This window comes from Acromyrmex echinatior, chromosome 14, assembly GCF_024713525.1.
Source record: "Acromyrmex echinatior isolate Ae372 chromosome 14, ASM2471352v2, whole genome shotgun sequence".
In the NCBI taxonomy this organism is placed as follows: Eukaryota; Metazoa; Arthropoda; class Insecta; order Hymenoptera; family Formicidae; genus Acromyrmex; species Acromyrmex echinatior.
The window spans coordinates 5,383,660-5,403,831 of NC_141865.1; the positions used below are offsets into that span (position 1 = coordinate 5,383,660).

Consider the following 20,172-nt stretch of genomic DNA (forward strand, 5'->3'; position numbering starts at 1 on the left):
CACATAATAATAAGCGTTTCAATCTTTTTCTATTTTCCTTTTATGACTTTGTGAATGTTGAAAGGATCAAAAGAGCCAAAAAAGAAATATGTTAATATTTCTTTTGTTTCTTTCAGGGTTAGAAACTTTCAACATCGACACAGAAAATAAAATAATCTATACACAAAATAACGTGTTGTTACAAGTAAACATTATTATGTACATAAGTGATTCTTTAACAGTATTTTTAACAGCACTCAAGAAACTATACAAAATTTGTAAAACAAAATATAATATTATTAATTAATAAATAAGAATTAGAGAATGGGAGGAGAGAGAGAGAGAGAGAGAGAGAGAGAGACGAGGGAAGGGAAAAAAGAAAATAAAATTAATTATAACTTATGTAAAATATTATTTATAATAAATAATTAAAAATTAATACGATTGAAAGAGAAATATGTATGTAAAGTATTTATCCAATTGTGGATTTCAAAGAAGCATTTCCGAAATAACTTCGTAAATTACTAGTTGGCAAAATTAAAAGCTCGCGTCTGTCGATACGCACCGTCAAAGAAGAGAGATAGGAGAGACGTTTCTATAATTCAGTGCGGTACCTATCGAAACGTTGGTTGAGCGGGATCGGGGATCAGGGGTGGATAATGTATGTACCCTTGGCCGTGCGATAGGAAGGCCGTGCGGGTGTTCGGAAAGCACGTAGGGGATCTATATCTCTCTCTTTCTCTCTTCTTTCCGCTCTTTTTCTTCCTCTCACTCTTTTTCTCCTTCTTTCTCTTTTTCTCTCACTTTGACGCTTTTGAGGGCATGCGGGGGTGTACTTCCTGAGAGAACTCCAGATGGGGGAAGAGAGGCAGTGCTGACCATTGCGAATGGACAGCCTTGGCTCTCACCAGTAGGAACGTTGCGTCCGGCAAGTTAACTTGGAGTAACTCTGAAAGAAAAGAACTAAAAATGTTCCCCGCTCTTGCTCTCATAATGAGAGTTAACGGAGAAGCACATGACGATTCTAAGATAGTATATAGAATTAACAAATCTTGATAAAACCTTTTCGATCCTAAATATTGCGTCCGAATTGTGCAAATGCAATGTGTTGAACAAGGTGTTAAATTTATCTGAAATATTGTATTTTCAGTTTTTTTTTACTTGAAAATCAAATTGAGACGTTAACTGATCGATCTATATTTCTATGTTTTCTTCGAGTTAATTAAACTAAATAATTTCTATTAATTGTATAACGAGCAAAGAAAGTGTTGTTGACGAACAAGTGATAGGCAAGAAAGTGTTGCTAATTCCAAAAGGGGAAACTTGAAAGGATGATATTTCTGATGATATTTTCTGTGATTTTACACTTTTGGATTCTGGAGGAATATGCGCAACAAAAGAAAGAGCTGGAATATCTTCCGGAGGATAAGTACGAATATTTTAATAAAAATATTTAAGTTATTTAGAAAAGTTGTTTTACATATGATTTTATGTTTTAAAATATCATTAATTTTAATTGAAATCCAGCATCTTGTATAGCTAAATTATTATGAATTTACATTTCACATAAATTTTTTATTTTATGGGATATTTTATATACAATCATCTTTGAAATCTAAACTTTACATATTTGTTTTTTATTCGTCAATTACTTGTAATTTCACGTTGATTATCCCGAGCAACACTACCAGCATAATTCAAATTGTCTCGTCAATTTCGAATTTTAACGACAAAAATTATCTCCCGCATGCATCGTTTTTTTAAATTAGCCACCATGCCTTTTCACACGAAATTTTAAAGTATAAAAAATTTCTATTATTCAACCCCAATGCCCACATTATAACGTTCATCTGGTCGCCTTACTGAATCATCTTTTCGCTTTTCTATTTTACTATGCAGCATCGTTTTCGCACGATCCCCAACGCGAACATATATTATGCAAGTCGCATTCTCATTGGTTCTGCGACCCGATAAAATTTCGTCGCTTAATGTCCATAGTATATGTTTCAGTATCTTTGTAATAATGTTCTCCTTTGCAATGTTAACGTGTATCTGCAACCCAGCTTAAAACTAAACGTTGTACAGGTGATCAGTTTGATACTTTTAAACTGAGATAAAAGGAATTAATTTTGTGACATTATCATTGCGTATGGTCAATAATTATGCCGCGGTAGGAGATTTAAAATGTAAAACCAACCCTCTTTCTGTGATTAGAGCAGCGTGCGGCGATTGGGGTTGCTTTTAGTTCGTGGGGGTATGACCACGCTATTTTAAAGGTATGGTCCCCCTCTACGTTTTTGCTCCAAACTCCGGTCACCCTATTCGCTTTGGACAATCTGTAGATGCACTTGAATTACTCGAGTTCTCGTCACTCTCGCCTATTCACAATAGGCGATCGTCCCATGCGATAGTTCTTTTCACGAACATTCCTCATCTTGTCGTTGTATATTATGTCAGATACTTAGATGATTTAATTTTATGCCTTGCAAAAGATGAAGAATAAGCGAAAATCTTTTTTATCGGTAAATTGAATTGATATTCGCTTCTGCTCTAGGAATTTTGAGATAAGTAAATAGTCTACGAATTTAAAATTTTAATAAAACGTTAATGAAGAGATGGACCACATTTGTTTCTATAGAGGATAGGCTTAAAAATTCAATAGGACTATATCGTGAGAAGTCGAATGACAATCACGCTTTGCATTATCGATCAATATTTTATGTCTATCAGATGAAAGAAGATTATAAAAATGAAATCGAAGTGCATATCTTGTAGCTTGAGATAACCTAGGAGATTCTATGCATAAGTTTGTAAATCTTTAATTCTTAAACAAACATATATTTATTAAACAAAATTATTGCTATGTAGTTTAATTAAGGAATATTATTTGCTTAAGGTATTTTTTTTTGATTTTGTTCTTTATCTTTTATGCAACTTATTTTAAATTTTTTAGCGATAATAAATTTATCATTTATATTTGGCATACGAAATTATGCAACGTTGATGAATTTAACATATTTTTAGACCTTTTCATATTTATTAAACATTTTTATTTTGTATTGTACATTATTACAATTTTATTTTATTTTATTTATTTAATACTTTTAAATTTATCTAAAATCTTTATTATATTTTATCTAAAGATCTTTTTCATGACATAAAAGTTATTTTAATAAGATCGAAGTTAATTTGGTCAGAAAATATATTCGTGACAACATGCGAAGTTCGTCTCTTTTCCTTTACAGTGCATGTAGCTTCTTCGCGATCTGGGGAGAGCGGTTTATCAGATCGTTATCAGGGGATCTGACCGCGTTCTTGCTTCTGGGCCAGTCACGATCAGGGCCCGATCGCTCCCCTCGCCTCACTTCTCTCGTTCTTACTTTGTACAGCACCTTAATTAAGCGTTATGAGTTGAACTCCTCGTTAACGAAAGACTATATTCTCTGTGTATGCCTCGGACAGGTATGTAGTTAGTTACAAAGCTAGTGTACATCATGAATAAACTTGACGCACTGTATCTAAGATATTAAACAAGTTTTGTTAACAAGTTGTTGCCATATACAATATATAGCCAATTTAATATCACGTTGACGTAGTCGCAGATTAGGAAATATGCACAGAATTTAATACTATCGCTACAGAAAGAACGAATAGCGATGGGCAGTTTTCTCTGCGAAGGTACAGATTAAGAGGGAACTGAAGCCGCTTAATTTCCTGCCTTCTCTTCCGCCGCGATGCCCCGCACCCTGAAAATAATATTTCTCCGTTCGGCCGTCAGTAGCAAGATGGCGTTCTCGAATTAATTAATTACATCCCCGCCGGCGTGCTGGTACCTAACTCGATTTCGCGCAATTGAGTTGTTCCTTTCCAGGCGTGATGCCCGGCCCACCGTCTTACCTTCGTTCTCCACCCGTTTTCCTCTTTCACGTCGAGTTATTATCGATATTTGCACGCTACGATAATTATTGGCCAATTCCATTCGCGGCTTTATCCTTCGCATTCTTTTATTGCAAAATCCTAACATTTATTCTTTTCGTCTTTCTTACTCGGCATTATCCAGAAATGTTATCGCACAGTGAAAATTAATGTGATTATAATTTTTTCTTTACAAAAGTATTACATCTTGGGAGGTTTTACAGTAAATTACATATTTTAAGACGTTTGTAAAATACGTAGAAATTTGGTTAAAATGATTTTTATCAATCTTTCAATTTTCACGAAAAGAATGATTTTATTAAAGTATTTAAAATTTTAACTATAGCTAAATTTCTGTATCTATAGATACAAAACTGAAGATAATTTTGTCGATCGAAATAATTATGTAGATTAATTACGTTAAAAGAAGATGATATTATAGATTGGATTGTGTTTTAATTCTTTTTTGACAAATTTAAATTTATCTACCAAAACTGACAATTAAAAATTCATGCTTTTAAAGTCTAACGTTGCAAAAAGTTTTAACATTTTAGCCACCAGTTAGAGCGTTCAACATAATTATTTTAATGATCCAAGTAAAATTCTTTTCAAATCTGTCTCTAACTAAATTTTTAGATGCTTTAGCAAAATCATTCTTCTCATGTAATATTAAATTTTTATTGTAAGTCTCAGTTTATATATACATAATTTTACTTAATGCGTTACTAAAGGATATTGTAGTAGTCGCCATTGATGCTGACCGACAGCAGTTTAACAAAGTTAAAAGTTATTTCAGTTGAATCACCATTCACGGATAGTAGCGACCGAACTAATCGGTGTGAACGCGGCAAGAAAATTGCCGCACACGATGTCTAAATAAAAGTCCCGGTGGAAAAATCAGTCCTTATTACCTAATGACCAGTCCTCCCTCCCGTTCTCTATCGCCATGAAGAGATATGTTGCACGTACGTGCTCGTTACATGTATATCACGAGTTCCACCGTGTCGTGTGTGCGATCACCTCGATGGTCGTTAACTGTAGCCTGGGAAAAGCACACGATATGAACGCGCGTGAATGCGCGGAATATGTCCGCCGTGGATACACGCGAATCCAACGATGACTATCTTTTTTTCACGTCTTCTCTTCCGCGGAGCGCACTGCCTTTACCGGTGTATTGCAAACCGTGCTACAATTATGGTTACCTTTATTGCGATTTGTCATGGTACACGCGGCTCTTCCTGGGTATATAGGTTTTTAGAAACACATATTTTTCCAAAGTTTTCTTAATTACTCATATCTCTAATTCCTGCGTGTTTTGTTATAACATTTCAATTACATTAAAAACAGTGAGGAGTAGCTTTTTATATAATGCCATCATGGAATTCTGTTTTTCCAAAGTTGCTAAGGCCGAGTCTTACGCACCAGCTTCCGGCCAACGCCAGGAACACTCTCGGCAGTTATAATGTATGGTGCGGATTAGTACTGGCTCTCTTATTGTTTTCCACTCTTGCGAGAAGAACGAACACTCCTCCGCCGTTACCCCAACCTATCCTATTCCGCGTTTCCGACCACCCCCGAAGGAACCATCTCCATCGTGCTACGCCCACGCTCGCCCTTAGTTATAACTTAATTACAAGAAAAGCTGCTCGCAGAGCGCCGGCGAAACCTCCGGTTCGAAGCGATATATATTAGATTTTCTGTCATTAGAAACTTCTTGCCCCAGGAAATTATATCCCGGTCCGAGGATGGGGATGGTGAGGAATAGACGAGACGCGGATAGAAGAGGGAAAGACTGGTGAGAGAAACGATGGCGGGATATTCGATTTCTTTTGTTACCGCGCGGGAGACAAGGCGGGGTGGCGAGCTTCCGCGCGCGCGGACTTCCGGTCGATGGAACAATTAACGGCCGAGACACAAGGCTCTTCTGGATCGGAAACTTCCAGATATTTCAGTGCCTACGTGCCTTACGTGAGAGATAGAAGTGCTCGAGCGAGTTATGAGCACGAGCTTTGAAAATCAATGGCGTACGAATAGTTTTTGTTTGCGAGATATCTATTTATCATTTATTTGTTACATTACACGAAAATGACGTTAAAGTATCTAAAAATTTAACTCGATACAGATCCAGAAATAATTTTGTTGAATCAAAATGATGTGTACGCTTAAATATACTATCAAATTTAATCTAAGTTGCCACTACTCTTACTCAATACATCGTTATTTTATAAAACACTGAATAAATTTATCAAATTTATCCAGTGCTTTAGTATAAAAAATAAATATATATATATATATTGAATTAGATTAAATTTAACACTATATGTAAATTTAATAGTGTAAGACGCTTAAACTGATTACTAGAATATCGAAACCTTTTGCAGCATTGCTCATTATACTTAAAATTTTTACGCAACTACTTTGGTCCAATGAAATTATTTGCAAATCTAAATTTTTTAATACTTCGTTCTTTTTATGAATTTACATATAATATATAATTTTATTAAAAATCTCGTGAAAATGATCGTTTTTCTCTTTTTGTCTTTTAGCTTCTATTATTTTTAAATGAGAGTAAAGTTAATAATTAAATACAATCCATTTATTCTAACACAAATTACATAGTAGAGAATGAAATGGTATTTATGGTTATTGAAGACATTCGATATGCTATTCTAATAGCAGTCAAAATCAATGGAGAGTAAATAAGTTATTTTGTTTTCAAAATTTATTAATTTGTACTATGCTGTACAAAATAAATGCAAATGAATCTTTATATGAAAGGAGACAATGGATCAAAATTCTTTATTCTCAAGAACTGGCGCCAGAGATCTGGGTGGATCAAAGGGGAACAGCGATACTGACCGATACCGCGCGGCGACGCGACGATATTCAAGATGTTAATTGCCGACAAACCTCTCTAATTACCGCGTAATTATGAGCAGCAGCGTGCGCGAGAAAGGCTTGTATACGCACACAGGATCTCCCGCATATCGCGCTTAATTGTCAGGACTATACGGGGATTATTCCTCGGCTCGGCTATTGCGCCAATTAAGGCGAATTTCTGTCGCTATTATTTTTTAATGGTTTATACACGCGCTCCGCGCGTCTTTGCATTCAATGAATATTTCATTCATGCGGACGATCTACTTAATCAGTAAGATCGGTACGAGCGGCCATTAATTAAAATCGATCAGCTGAACAGATCGGTTTGATGAACTTGCGATATTCACAGTGCTGGTGTACGGATCTCGATGAAATGCAAAATACTTGACAACGATTAATAATCTTAATAACGACATTGATATGGTAATGATGATGATAAAGATAACGAAAAAGTCGTTTTATCACTTCGGCTATTTCGCGCTTTAGTTCGACTTATTTTGCAAATATTAATATATATAAATATAAATAACAAATATAAATAATATTTATAAGACGATAAGATATAATTCGTAACTAATTAGAATGTATTTATTAACGAAGTTAATATTCTGCAAACGTTTTGACTTTGTATTTAAATTCTCTTCAATTTGGTCATATTTGTTATATCCTTGGAGTCATAAAATTATTTTTGTTTTAATAAAATATTAATATAAAATATTTTGATCATGCTATAATGTTAATTGAAAATATTAAACGTTCTTTCTAATCTAATTATAAATTTTATTATAAAATAATATTTTCGAATGAGATCATTCAGGAATATGAAATCTTCCTGAAAGTAAAATATGTAGACAAAACGTCTTAATGCATCGAACTTTTTTTGATATTACACCGCGAGATCTAATTTAAAGCTCATTAATCACAATCTGTCACAATTCACGGCGATTTACAACTGCTATCAGAATACCGTGACGCATCGAATTTCCTTGAGTCTGCATGACGAGGATTAGCCACGTACTATGTAATCTCAGACTTATTATCGTTTTTATCATATTGTTAAAGACGATATATACTTGTTCTCCCAATTATTCAAATATCTATGCATAATGTACTATAATCAGGATATAGACGTTTGATAACAGTTATATTAGAATTTATGTAACACAGAAAATAATATTATGAAAAATATTTAAATGATTTGTTGACGTATGCGAATTTCTCAATTCATTTCTACCATTTTCTCAATGTAGATTAATTTTAATTTCGGTTTAACTTATTTTTTATCTTCCGACTCCAAGAATTAAAAAAGATAAAGGATAAATTAAACCGACATTAAAGTTAATCTATATTGGTTCACAGAAAGGATGATTTTGCTGAAGTATAATATAAAAAAAATTTAGCTTAGATGCAGATCTAAAAATAATTTTGTTAAACAGTCAAAATAATTATTGTTACGTCTAATGTTGTTGTTGAGATTTTCTCCGTTTTTGAGTCAATGTATTTAAACAATTTACTCGAGGATCGAAGATTAAGTTGTGCGGTTAAGGATGCGGTTCACTGGGAAGATTCATATATGTATATGTACTTGTATATAACCGATTAGAGATTTAGAGATTCCGTCGATAGATTCGATTCAATATTTTCGTTTGTTGAAATAAGTAAATGCTATAAGTAAAACAATGAAAAGGGAAAGTGAGATTCTGGTGGAGCGCGAGGATAGTTCTCACCTTGATTGTACTGTAACTGTAGCTGTAACTGTAATTAAGTAACTAACTGACTGACTCTCTGAATAACACACATCGACTATTTCTATTTCTGTCTTTGACAGCTCCTTTTATATTCTGAAAATGAGTGTGGGAGTGTTCTTTCAGAACTAATCGACACTCAAAAAGTTTTGGTAAAACCTATACTCGCGCTTTCCTTGAGATAAGGCAGCAAGGCTTCGCGTAAGTCTTACTCCCCACTCTACAAGTTTATTCTTAATAAGTAATAGTTGAGTTTTAACAATTTGTAATAAAAATTCGGTTTTCCTTAATATTCTTTATGCGAGGCGAATTCGCTACATTCATGTTTAAAATTAATTTAACTTTATTAGAAAAAGAAAAAGGGAAAAAAGATATTCGTTCTCGCACTCAGGAAGATTTCTATTTTACTGCTAATTACTTAATCGTTAAACGCTAATATAATATACATTATTATTAATGTTAATGTACGCTTTTATATTTGTTATTTTATAGGAGGGCTTCTTTGAGAAAGATCATGTGATATTCTTAGATATTCTTTAGAATAATCTGTAGATAATTTGTATGACGCATAAAAATATATAACGTGATCTATCTGTTAGTTTGAATATTTAAATAAAGAAACTGAATATACCCTATAATGTATATTATAAAAGAGAAAAGGAATTTTCGGTTTCAAAATAAAGATAAAATAGGGAAATATTATCCTAGCGATAAGATAAAAAATAAAGTATAAATCGTATATCTATGAAGAATATCTATAAAGAATGAATGAATTTTATCATTATGTAGCACGTTCAAATTGATTGCTATTATTGATACCGTCTTTGCAGATGTAGAATTGCTCATTATGCTTGAGATTCTTTTACTAATTATATTTTGATGATCTAACAAAACTGTTTTCCGATCTGCAAAATCTAGCTTTTAGAATTTTTACATACTTTATTAAAATCGTTTTTTCGTAGGAAGGAGTCAATGAGTTTATATAAAGGGATTTCTCCAGAGGAGTTCAATATTAGTACGCTCTTCGCTCTAATGAAGTAAACGGCAAGGTTCACGAAATGTTACATTAGCAATGAGATCACGACACAGTGATAATTCGCAAACCTTTTAGTATTTCTAAATGAGTCAACATCAATGAACTTTTAAGTAGTTGGGATGCTGAGAATAACCCAAACAAATTTTATTTTTATACTTATCTATTCAATTAGTACATATAGAATTACAATTATAATACTATAAATTTACGTTATTTATATCTTTATAAGACGGATAAATGTAAAAATGATTTAAGACTTTTGGGCAATACTTTTTTTTTTCCAGAACAAGGTTTTTAAAATAACTATGCGTGAGGTGCTGCAGCCACCTATCTATTTAAAGGTTAGGGAAAATTTTCTATTTCGTAAATGAATCAAGCTCGGTATCGATCTTTCGTTCGAACGATTCTCGCTATCGCCCTCGATGCTTCGAATACTTCACCGTCTTCGTCGTTGCTCCCAGCCAAGGAGTTTCTGTGCAGAATAAGTCGGCTCCATTACTTCGCCGCGTGAAGCACTTTTCTCTCCCCTTCCTCTGCTCGGATACAGTCCATGCTCTCCCCTCGAATCCATGGAAAACCACCCCCACGGGCGACATGTTGGTATATGCGTCCCTGTTAATGGCTTCTCGTTCTCCAGCGTACGTGCAAAGAAACGGGCGCGGCGTGGACATGTCTGTGCACTATCACGGTAATTCGAACGAAAAGACGATAATATATGTGAAGTACGTCGTGAATTGATTATTGTAAGAATTTTTCATGAAAAATCTCATTAGCATCAAGTGACTTGTGATCACTTAAATCTATGGAATGCTAATTCTATCAGCATTAATCAGCGGAATAATTTTTGAACTTGAATTAAATAGAAAACTAATTATTTACTAATAATTCGGTCTGTTATTGATTTTTTTCCGATTGAGTGCACTCAGATCCTCGTTGGAAACAAGATCGTGCACGAGAAGACAACACGCTTGGAAGAATAGCTCGAGGGATAAAGCGCAATAAAAAGGGGTTGGGAATCCTTTATGCATTCGAGGTGCGGCACGCGACACCCCAACCCTTCTAAGTCGCGATAGACTCATCAATTTCAAATCATTTCTCTCCCGCGCGGAAGATCATTCTCCTCTTTTTCTCCTATATCGTCTCGTTTACTCGCGACACCCCGTAGCTGTTACGCACCACCGTCCATCATCTGCCAAAGGGCGCGAGTACATCCCCTGCTAACCCCTCTTTTTTTTTTCATGTTACTAACAATCCGACGAACGGCAATTATTTCGGAATCTATCAGTTCCTCCGGATTAAATTCAAGAACGATTATCGTATGGGCCGATGATCGATCGAGTATGCGTCTACTGTGGCTGTTTTAGACACAAATGTTACTACATATGAAAAAAAAAAAACGATTTTTGAAAGATCTAAAGTTTTGTTGGACCATTACAATAATTTTTGGAAACTCAAAAATGATGGATGATGCTGTAAAACAACAAAATTTTCAGATCTATATCCAGTAAAATTTTAGATCGTTCTTTTCGTGTAATGGCATACATATTGCGCAGTGACAGCACGTATTGTATAATGTGTCGTGTAATTACGTAATCAATAATAATACACTTTTAATTATGTAAGCTGATTATGTAATTACAAATAATGCGTTAATTTAGTCCTAAGAAGCGGAGAAATGCGTTCGGCACACGCAATACCCGCATAGTGCGCTTGATGTTTCATGGAATTCGAGATATACGAATATTACGACGGATCTCACGGATCATTGACGCAAATTCTCGGAAAAAGAGTAATCGGTTACTTTATGCGATGATTATTATCGTTGTTATGCATAAAACGCTTGTGGATAGGCTGCTCGACCGCGTTACAGCAAATGAGAAATACGAAAAAAAGAAGGAAAAGAAAGTACTATTGTCCGCTTCGCAGAAACGTCCAATGCGTCCACGTTTCTTATTCGATTGTATCGTAATTTGCAAGTATTAACAATATTTATTTATTTATTATTTACATGATTATTATAATACATTATATTGAGTTATTATATTATATATAATTTATTAATAAATGTAATTACTTTGCATTGTCTACAATGCTATTATTATATATATTTAGTTTTATTTGGAAAGCATATTAATTATATACAATTCACTTTAAGATTTAACGCAAAAATCTTTATTTTTATATTAAATTTTAAAGTATGGATTGTATATTAAAACGCGCTGCATTTAATGCAAACAATAGCTGAAATTTCGAAAATTTCAATATTACCTAATCTGTCATCGAAAACAAATTTGTGTGGTATACTTTGAATTTTAAACTATACTCTTGAAATAGTATTTGGAAATTGTTCTAAGGTGTTGCAATCGCGTGTAGAAGACATCAGCACTTAAGTGTCTCGCATAACTACATTCGTTTTTAACGGCTTCTGCTTTCGACTTACCGAGATATCATTAAATGTGTGTCCTGAAAGCGTCCAGCCACTAAGGGGGACGTAAAAGGGAAAGAGAAATAGAGATAGAAAGAGAAAGAGCGACGTTCCAACCCTTCCGCTCGGGTGGAGCAACTCTCATAATAAGAGAGAAGGTTCGCAACCACCACCACCACCATCACCACCACCACCCCCACCGGTCTCAGTCGGCGGGGGTTCGTTGGACAAGGCGGTCGCCATGGAAACGGAAGATCAAGTGGGTTACCAGCGTGGCTCGCCGGCGGAGTGCGACGGGGTGGCTGTGTGCCGGGGTGGGTTGATTTCTTCATAACGGCCGCCATTATCGCGCCCTCCGACCGTGCCTCTCGCTTCCTCATTATGTCCCGGGGCGGAGAGGAATATTCTTGTTTCAAAAATAATCGCCGCCGACCAGTTCGCGAATGGCGCCGTTTGTAATTGGAAAAAGTCTCGGCTCGCGTACACGAACTTCCTTCTCCTTTTCATCCTCTCTCTCTTTCTCTCACTCTCACCCCTTTTTTTACGACGTTTCTCAGCCGGTTTCTTTTCTCTTCCGCCCGGAAAGTTTCGAATTTAAAGTCCCACCTAACCCGCGGATTTTTCCGGTACGCGCGTAAAACCTGTTCTCGTGGTTCTTTCGATGTGTGTGTCTACGTGTATATGTCGGTGTAGGATATTATGGAAGTTGATAGTTATGTAATCGTGTTTTTGCGAACTGCTGCGCAAGGCCTTTTCGATAGGCATTTCTGAAGTTTTTCTCCTTCTTTCCGATAATGTAAATACTTTAATATCCGCGAAACTCGAAGTTTTCCAATTACAGCCTATTTCCATGTCAATGCATACTTCCGTTTTAAAAATATTTTAATTCTACAGGACTATGATAATAAAAATATTTATATATTCATTTATATAAGCATTAAAATCCATTTTGAAAATAGCTTTTTTTCTCTTTTATTTGTATTTAAACATTTTTCGATTTATTTCGTTTAATATCGTTTAAAAATATTTGTCGTCTGATTTTCTTCTCCAATAACAATGTTAAATTGAAGATTTTGTCACAAGCGGGTATGGTCGTAATATAGTCGCCCAATCAGCTTCCGGTGCGAGTGTTCCGCCGCGATTTCTCATCACTATTCACGCGCATTGCAGGACGGCGTATGATTTTCCGTGGTGGCTGGGTATATGGGTATCAGCCGTGGCGGTTGATCGGTCGACCAGAACGTGGTTTCCATATCGGTTATCGGCGTCGGGGTGGCGGTGCATACATATCGTCCGAGCGCGGGTTCTCAAAAATTGATGAGAGGGCTGGATCGCCGCCACGCGAGAACTAGATGTATCCAGGTGCCGCATCTTGTATTCATGGTAGTTCGCGTGGGAAAGTAAAGGCGAGCAGAACCAGTGAACCGAGGAAAAAAAAATGGAAAATCAAGTATCGCTACACAGACAGATCATCGTAAGGACACCGCGAAAAATTGAGTCACTAACACTACATTCATTCGCACGAAGATGATTTCTGGCAATCCTTCTTCATCGCTTTGCGCGCGTATAACGATATTACGCAATACAAGAATACGCTCATAATAATTTACACGAATCCGTGTGAATTTAGGTCAATTAAAAGAATGTAAAAAAAAATACATTTGTTCAGAACATTTTGAATAATATTGTATGCATCGAAAGAAAGAATCTAGCTGTAGCTTCCAAATGGAATAATTTCAAAATGTTTAGATAATATAAAAATCAATTAGTTTTAACTTTACAAATGTTAGTACCGTTTGATAATAATCACTAAATATTTGTAAAAATAAAATTATGGTCATATTATCTAAATATTTGGTTGAAGTTATTTTACTCAACATTTGATAATTTTTATAACCAAACTTTTTTTTTTCAATATACTTCGAATGACAGAATTTTACATTGATAAAATAGTAAATTATTCTTATTTTAGATAATAAATTATTCTTATTTTATATATGGAAAAAGATTTATTTGGACTTGAATTCGGACATCTATATGCTACGATATAAATCATAAAAAAAGAATTTCATATGCATCATTATCATTGCATTACTATTTACTATATGACACATACAAAATGACTATCTTAGCTTAATATAAGGTATGTTAGTACGCAATGTAGTTATCTTGTACTAAAAATTTGAAATATTCATAAATAAACACAAGTCCTTTCTTTGTAGGAATTTAAAGTTTAAAGTACAAACATTACAATGTTATGAATCAATCGAAAATGTCAATAACGCATTGTTACTACCATCGCATGGATATTTAAAGCATATGTGGTATCTATACTTTGAACTTTAAACCTTAAATTATTTAAATGACTTATTAAGTGTGTAAGTTGCCTAATTGAAATAGAATTTTATTTTGTAAATTCTTTTAAGATTCTTCTAAGACTCTTATTCCGTTTTATTTTAAAGATCGATATATCGGTTGCAATATATGGCCATACGTGACGAGATTGGCGTAGTCGTGGCATAGCGTCCCTGTCGGAAAGCCGCATCCATTAAAGCGAGGGGCTGGAGTGTGGTTAAACTACCGCAAAGCACCGAAATGTCAGCATTAATATTGCAACCGTCTCTTGCAACCGCCTGCTGGCGGTCGCTTCTATGCTTATTATACTTATTGTATCGTGCTATCGAGCTTAAATATTAAAATCTCGTTTCCGTCCATGATACGTATACCTACATGGATGCACAGAATTGATCGAATTTTATGAATTAATCGATTAACCGAAGGCATGGAATTTTATATTGTTGAGTAATTATTCAACTTCTATGAAATAGTTGTATCGAAATGATTTGAAATTGTTGCTTTGAAATTATTTTTAACCTACGTACAACTTTCCCAAATTTTAATTCAATAAGTGTATGTTTGAATTTTTAATAAGCAAGCTCGGTATTCATTTTTGCGTCGCTCATTGTTTATTAAAGTCCACGCGGTCTAGCTGATTGCGATAAAGGAAAAGGAAGAGATCGATCCATGCAATCGATAACCGGCCTTTGGCGAAACGAGATCGTAATCGCGAGATAATAGTGGTCTCGACACGCTTCCGTCTTCGTGGTCGTATGTCGATTGATGAAAGCACCTATCCGCGGTATTGAAGTTATCGGCACAGGTGTCACGTATACATATACGTTAAATGGGGGCTGCTGATTGGTGTGCGCTTTATACAAGAAGGTATAAGCCTGCCCTTTATGAATACCAAGATGTATCCGGGACGGTAGCCGCAAACACGCGATTCCGGCTGGCGTGGACGTGTCGAATTAATAAGTGAAAAAGTGAGGTCCGACAACGCCGTGACGTACTTCAGAATTGATGTCTGGAAATCTCGACGCAAATAGTTGAGTGAATTGACTGCTTCGGACAAATAGAGAATAAAAGAGAGGAATTTTTTTTATTCGTATTTTAGGACGAATTTTTTAAATTATGTGTAAGAATGCAAAATTAATAATAAGAACTTTATAATGCGAAAGGTGAAACATGAGAGTGTTAGTGTTAATAAGAAAATGTATATTTATTGAAAAAAATGTTGTGATTGAACTAACAAAAGAACTGAACAAGAGTGGCATTTAAGTGAGACCGAACATTTCTGGTTGTGATAATCTGTCTTCATCAAAATATTGCTCTTTTGTTGATTTGATTAGAACATTTTTCTCAGTATTAGAATAATGCGTTGCTATCTATTGTATTTCTTCATCTATTGTATTTCTGCTATGTGAGAAAGATTGCACTGAGAAAAATTTCTGTTGGAAAATAGACGAACCAAAAGATTCTGATCATGTAATATCAATTAAAAAATTCTGATTACCTCAACTATAATTATAATAGATTTAATCAGAAAATTCTGATTTGTTTATTTTTAACCAGAATCCCAATTAATTTAATCAATTTTTTTTTCTAATGAGAGTTGCATTGAAACAAGAATTTATCAGTTACCATTTGACACTCAATGTTTCATGAAGATTTCACTGAGGCTGATTTTACAAGGTAAAATTATATACGCTGATTAATAAATAATATGAACGCATAATTTTTATTTTACGGTATGACAGCAAACAGAGAAGGAAAGAGAAAGCGACATGGGGTTATAGTCGTTCGCGTGATATGTGCAACGGGGCAAAAAGTGCATGTGCAAACCGTAACTTCTTTACGGCCCTCCGGAGAGTCGTCGAACGACGAAGGTGCATCGTATTTATCCGCGTTCATTCCTATTTAAAGGAATGGGTGGGCGTCCTTTCGACAGCCGGTATTTCATTTTGATAAATCGTCGCGTTCGCTGATGTCTACCATTAAACAAGAATTTTGTGAGGCTTCTGTATAAAAGAGTTACATGGATGAATGATTTTGCAGAAGAATCTGAACATTTAGTTAGATATAGATCTGAAAATAATTTTGTTTGACCATCAAAAAATAATTGCATAATATATATACTTCAAGCACTTTCTTACGCTTGAATTAAATTCAAGCAACGAAAAACAACTACAAAAAGTTTTAACATTCTAGTACTCAGTTTGAATTACTACATAACTATTTCAATGGTCCAACAAAATTATTTTCAGATCTGTATTTAACTAAATTTTTAAACATTTTAGCAAAATCATTCTTTCCATACACGCGAACGCGAAAAGATTGTCTTGATAAATATTAAAATATGTTGAAAAATCTATGTATATATTTTTTTTAATTTTTATGCGCTAAAAAAGTTTTGAAAATTAATGCGCATAAGTACGATTGATAGAATTAAACGCGCGTTGTCGCTCATGAAAAAGGATCTTGTCATCGATGTTCTCTAATATCGGTCGAACAATCGATCGTACCCCGCTACTGAATTATGCATCGTATCTTCCCTTCTTTTTTTTCTACAAAATTGTAAGAAAGATTGCCTCAGGCATTATTACATGCATGCATAAGAGAGAAGAGCTCGAGCTCTGGCTTATAAGGTCGCTCTTTATATTTAATTAATTAATGTAAACGCGTACTAGTTTCTAGGAGTCCTTCGCTCGATAATGAAAACGGTTTTGTTAAGGAACATTGTTTAATTTTATTATAGCGACCTGAATAACTTTAATGAAACATATTATCGTCGATTAAGCAGATATTGGTGGAAGATATAAATATACAATTTGAAATAGAGCATAGGAAATATTTTATCTAATTGTCATATTAATACGCGCATCTTGAATTAAGGACAAAGGAAAAATTAAATGCAAATTACCGATCAATATTAAATTCATTATATGAATAATTCACTGAGTGATCTTCCAATATGTACGATGATATGTACGAAATGCGAGAATCAAGACTGAAATCTTTCCCATCCTTTTTACTTCTACGTAACGTCTACGTACTACTGTATGTAGTCGTTACTCTCGTTATTATTTTCCACGTAGTGATCACGTATATCCGCCCATATTTGTGGTGGGTTATCCGGTGAGAGCATGTATTGAAATGTCGTTGCGGGCAAATAAGACGGAGAAAAGGAAAGGTGGGATTATCTGAATACAGTCGTTTCAGGGGTGAGTTGCGACCCCCTAGGGGGTAGTAGGTGGTCGCCCCTGGGGTCTGCCGGACCCCCACGAACTCGTCCCTCTCGTCGTGTGACGTACGGTGGTCATCCTCGCCCCGAATTACCACCATCTTCTCTTTCTCGTCCTCCTTGGAAAAAGGTCTGTCAAATAGATTATTTGAATATCGATCGATCGCATTTACGGCAGGATAATGGCGAGCCGCCCTATTTTCGAGAAATTGTGATCAGCGCAATTTCCTATGCGTCATGATCGCTCGAGTTTTAGCATAATTCGGCCCGCAGCCTGATTGATAAATGCGATGTACTCTGATACTATCTGAACCATTCAGTTCTCTTGATCTCCCGGTTTTAATCAAGACAAATGTAGGTTTCTATCGAATAGAATAGAACTGTGACATAATACATTTATCAGATCATTGAGGAATATTGAGAAACATTCACTGTCTTTAATAGAAAAGGCAGCTTTCCAACTGTTGTAAAATTTCTTAATATGACTTATACATTTAGTATAATTTTTATTATGTACACATTTATTGATTCCATTAAGAAAATAAATGCAAGAATGAATTATATTAAAGACTCTAAATGCAATTATTGTTTAATAATTAGCAGACATAATTTAATGTAAAAATAGTCTAACATTTATATATTAATTTAGATATTAGTTCTATTTGAAATTTAATCTTTCTTATTAATTTTATTAAAACAATAATATGAACGTCATAACAAATATTATTTGAATATGTATAACAACACCGAGGATTGTTTCTCTTGTATATTATATATATATTTCTCTCTCTCTCTCTCTCTCTCTCGCTATTCTTTTATAATTATATGTACTAAAATTAATTTGAAGAAGACGACAAGGCTGCAGTTTGCAAATATAAATCAATGTCTTCGTCATTGTTTCTTCTGATGAAGAAGCGTGCTATTATCCCCAAAGGAGTAGGTTATAAGTAACCTTAATGTAATTAAAATAAAACTACAATGTTTGCCGATTCGATCAAAGCAAAAAGTATTCGCGCATGTATCGCTCACGGAAAACGAATGATTTTCCCGATCGGCTTATAGTATGGCGTCACTAACGAGGGTTTGGTTGCGCTTTTTGTTTCAGGTAGCGACGCACTCGGTCGAATCGATAAGGAGCCAACCTCGCCGGAATCCATACAAGGTGAGTTTGCAGAGTTGCTTCGTATATTCTTGATACGATTAACGTACGATGCCATTTAATCTTCGTTTACGGTAGACATAAATTTCGTACAGAAATAATACAGCGATAGAATGATACGCGCAAAAAAAGAACGCCTCGTCATGATAATGAACCCGCACCGCCAGTTTTTTAATGTACTTTTATCTGAGACACTATCGTAATCAACAATGTCACTTGAGTTGTCAATCTTAATCAGATTTTATTTTTATAAAACCTTATTTAGATCTGTTATTTATGTAATTTTTACTCGTACAGTGAAATCCAAAACTTATATATATGAAAAAATAGGCTTTTGAAAGTTATAAAAATATATTATTGTATATATAATATAATAATATTTGATAGAATAAAGTGACACAATTTCAAGTATAATATAATTTTGAACGAAATAAGATTTGAATTCAATTTTTGAAGTTTAAGTTTCATTTTTCCTATTTGGTGGTTCAGTACCTTCTATACAATGAGAACAAGGTTATCAAACTTAAACTTTGTATTTGGGTTTAAATTTTATTTTATTCAGAATTGTATCATGTTTGAAATTGTACCACTTTATTCTAATATTTGTAATATTTATGATAATAAAATAAAAAATGTTTATAAAATAAGATATAGATAATCGATTATTTTACAAAAGGTCTTCCATGTCGGAAACATTAGCTAATTTTTTTTCACGTAAAATATATCATAAAACCAATTACGTTCGGCAAATGCCGCTTACACGCAGCAGTTTATCATTTGCCTCGAGGAATTCTTCCGTGTCATATAATCGGCCTTTTAACTTTGGAGAATCGTGTGCATCCATTAGATTTTTCGTTAGGATCATAAAAGAATCACTAAAATATCTAAAAATCCTTTGCGGACGGTCGACTGAATCGTCAATGATTTTCAGAAAAATTTAGTCCCTTTTTTGGGATCCTTTTACGATTTTGACGAAGCGGAACGACTTAGACGAATTTTGAAGTGCTAAAATTGCAAATGGCAACTTGACTCACGCGACACCTACTAAACATAACAGAAAGGGAAGCGCGCGTGTAAATTTTTAGCGTTATATTATCATATCGTGGGAAAGTTTCGGAGCTGCGTGACCATTGTCAGTAAATTGAAATTAGAGGAAACCAATTGGGAATATTATTCTGTAATTTGTCTGTAGATTCCATAGCACGGAAAATTTATATAACTATTTACCAATTATCATAAATTTATTTCATGTTTACGATTTTTTATAATTAGACATATGTTCTATTATAAAGCTCACATTCACTCAGTAAACATGAAAATATTAGAGCATAGTATAATAAATACACTGTTATAATCTAACAGACGACCTTTAGTCCTTTAGATTCTTGCGTGTTTAGCAAAACAAACTTTTATATAACAGACCTAATAAGGAGAATTGTTAATTCCATGAAC

General features: G+C 34.4%; 1 protein-coding gene across 3 annotated transcripts in view; it reads left to right on the plus strand.

Annotated features, from left to right (window-relative positions):
- Positions 1–20,172, plus strand: part of LOC105150448 (uncharacterized) — a 141,249-nt gene that overhangs the window by 90,333 nt on the left and 30,744 nt on the right. For all 3 annotated transcript variants that reach the window (XR_015547296.1, XM_087413051.1, XM_087413052.1), the window contains exon 4: positions 18,667–18,723. Coding sequence is in view for 2 of the 3 variants with exons in the window: in XM_087413051.1 (XP_087269177.1) it covers positions 18,667–18,723 (57 nt within the window). In the remaining variant the exon portion in view is untranslated. The remainder of the gene's footprint in view (positions 1–18,666; positions 18,724–20,172) is intronic.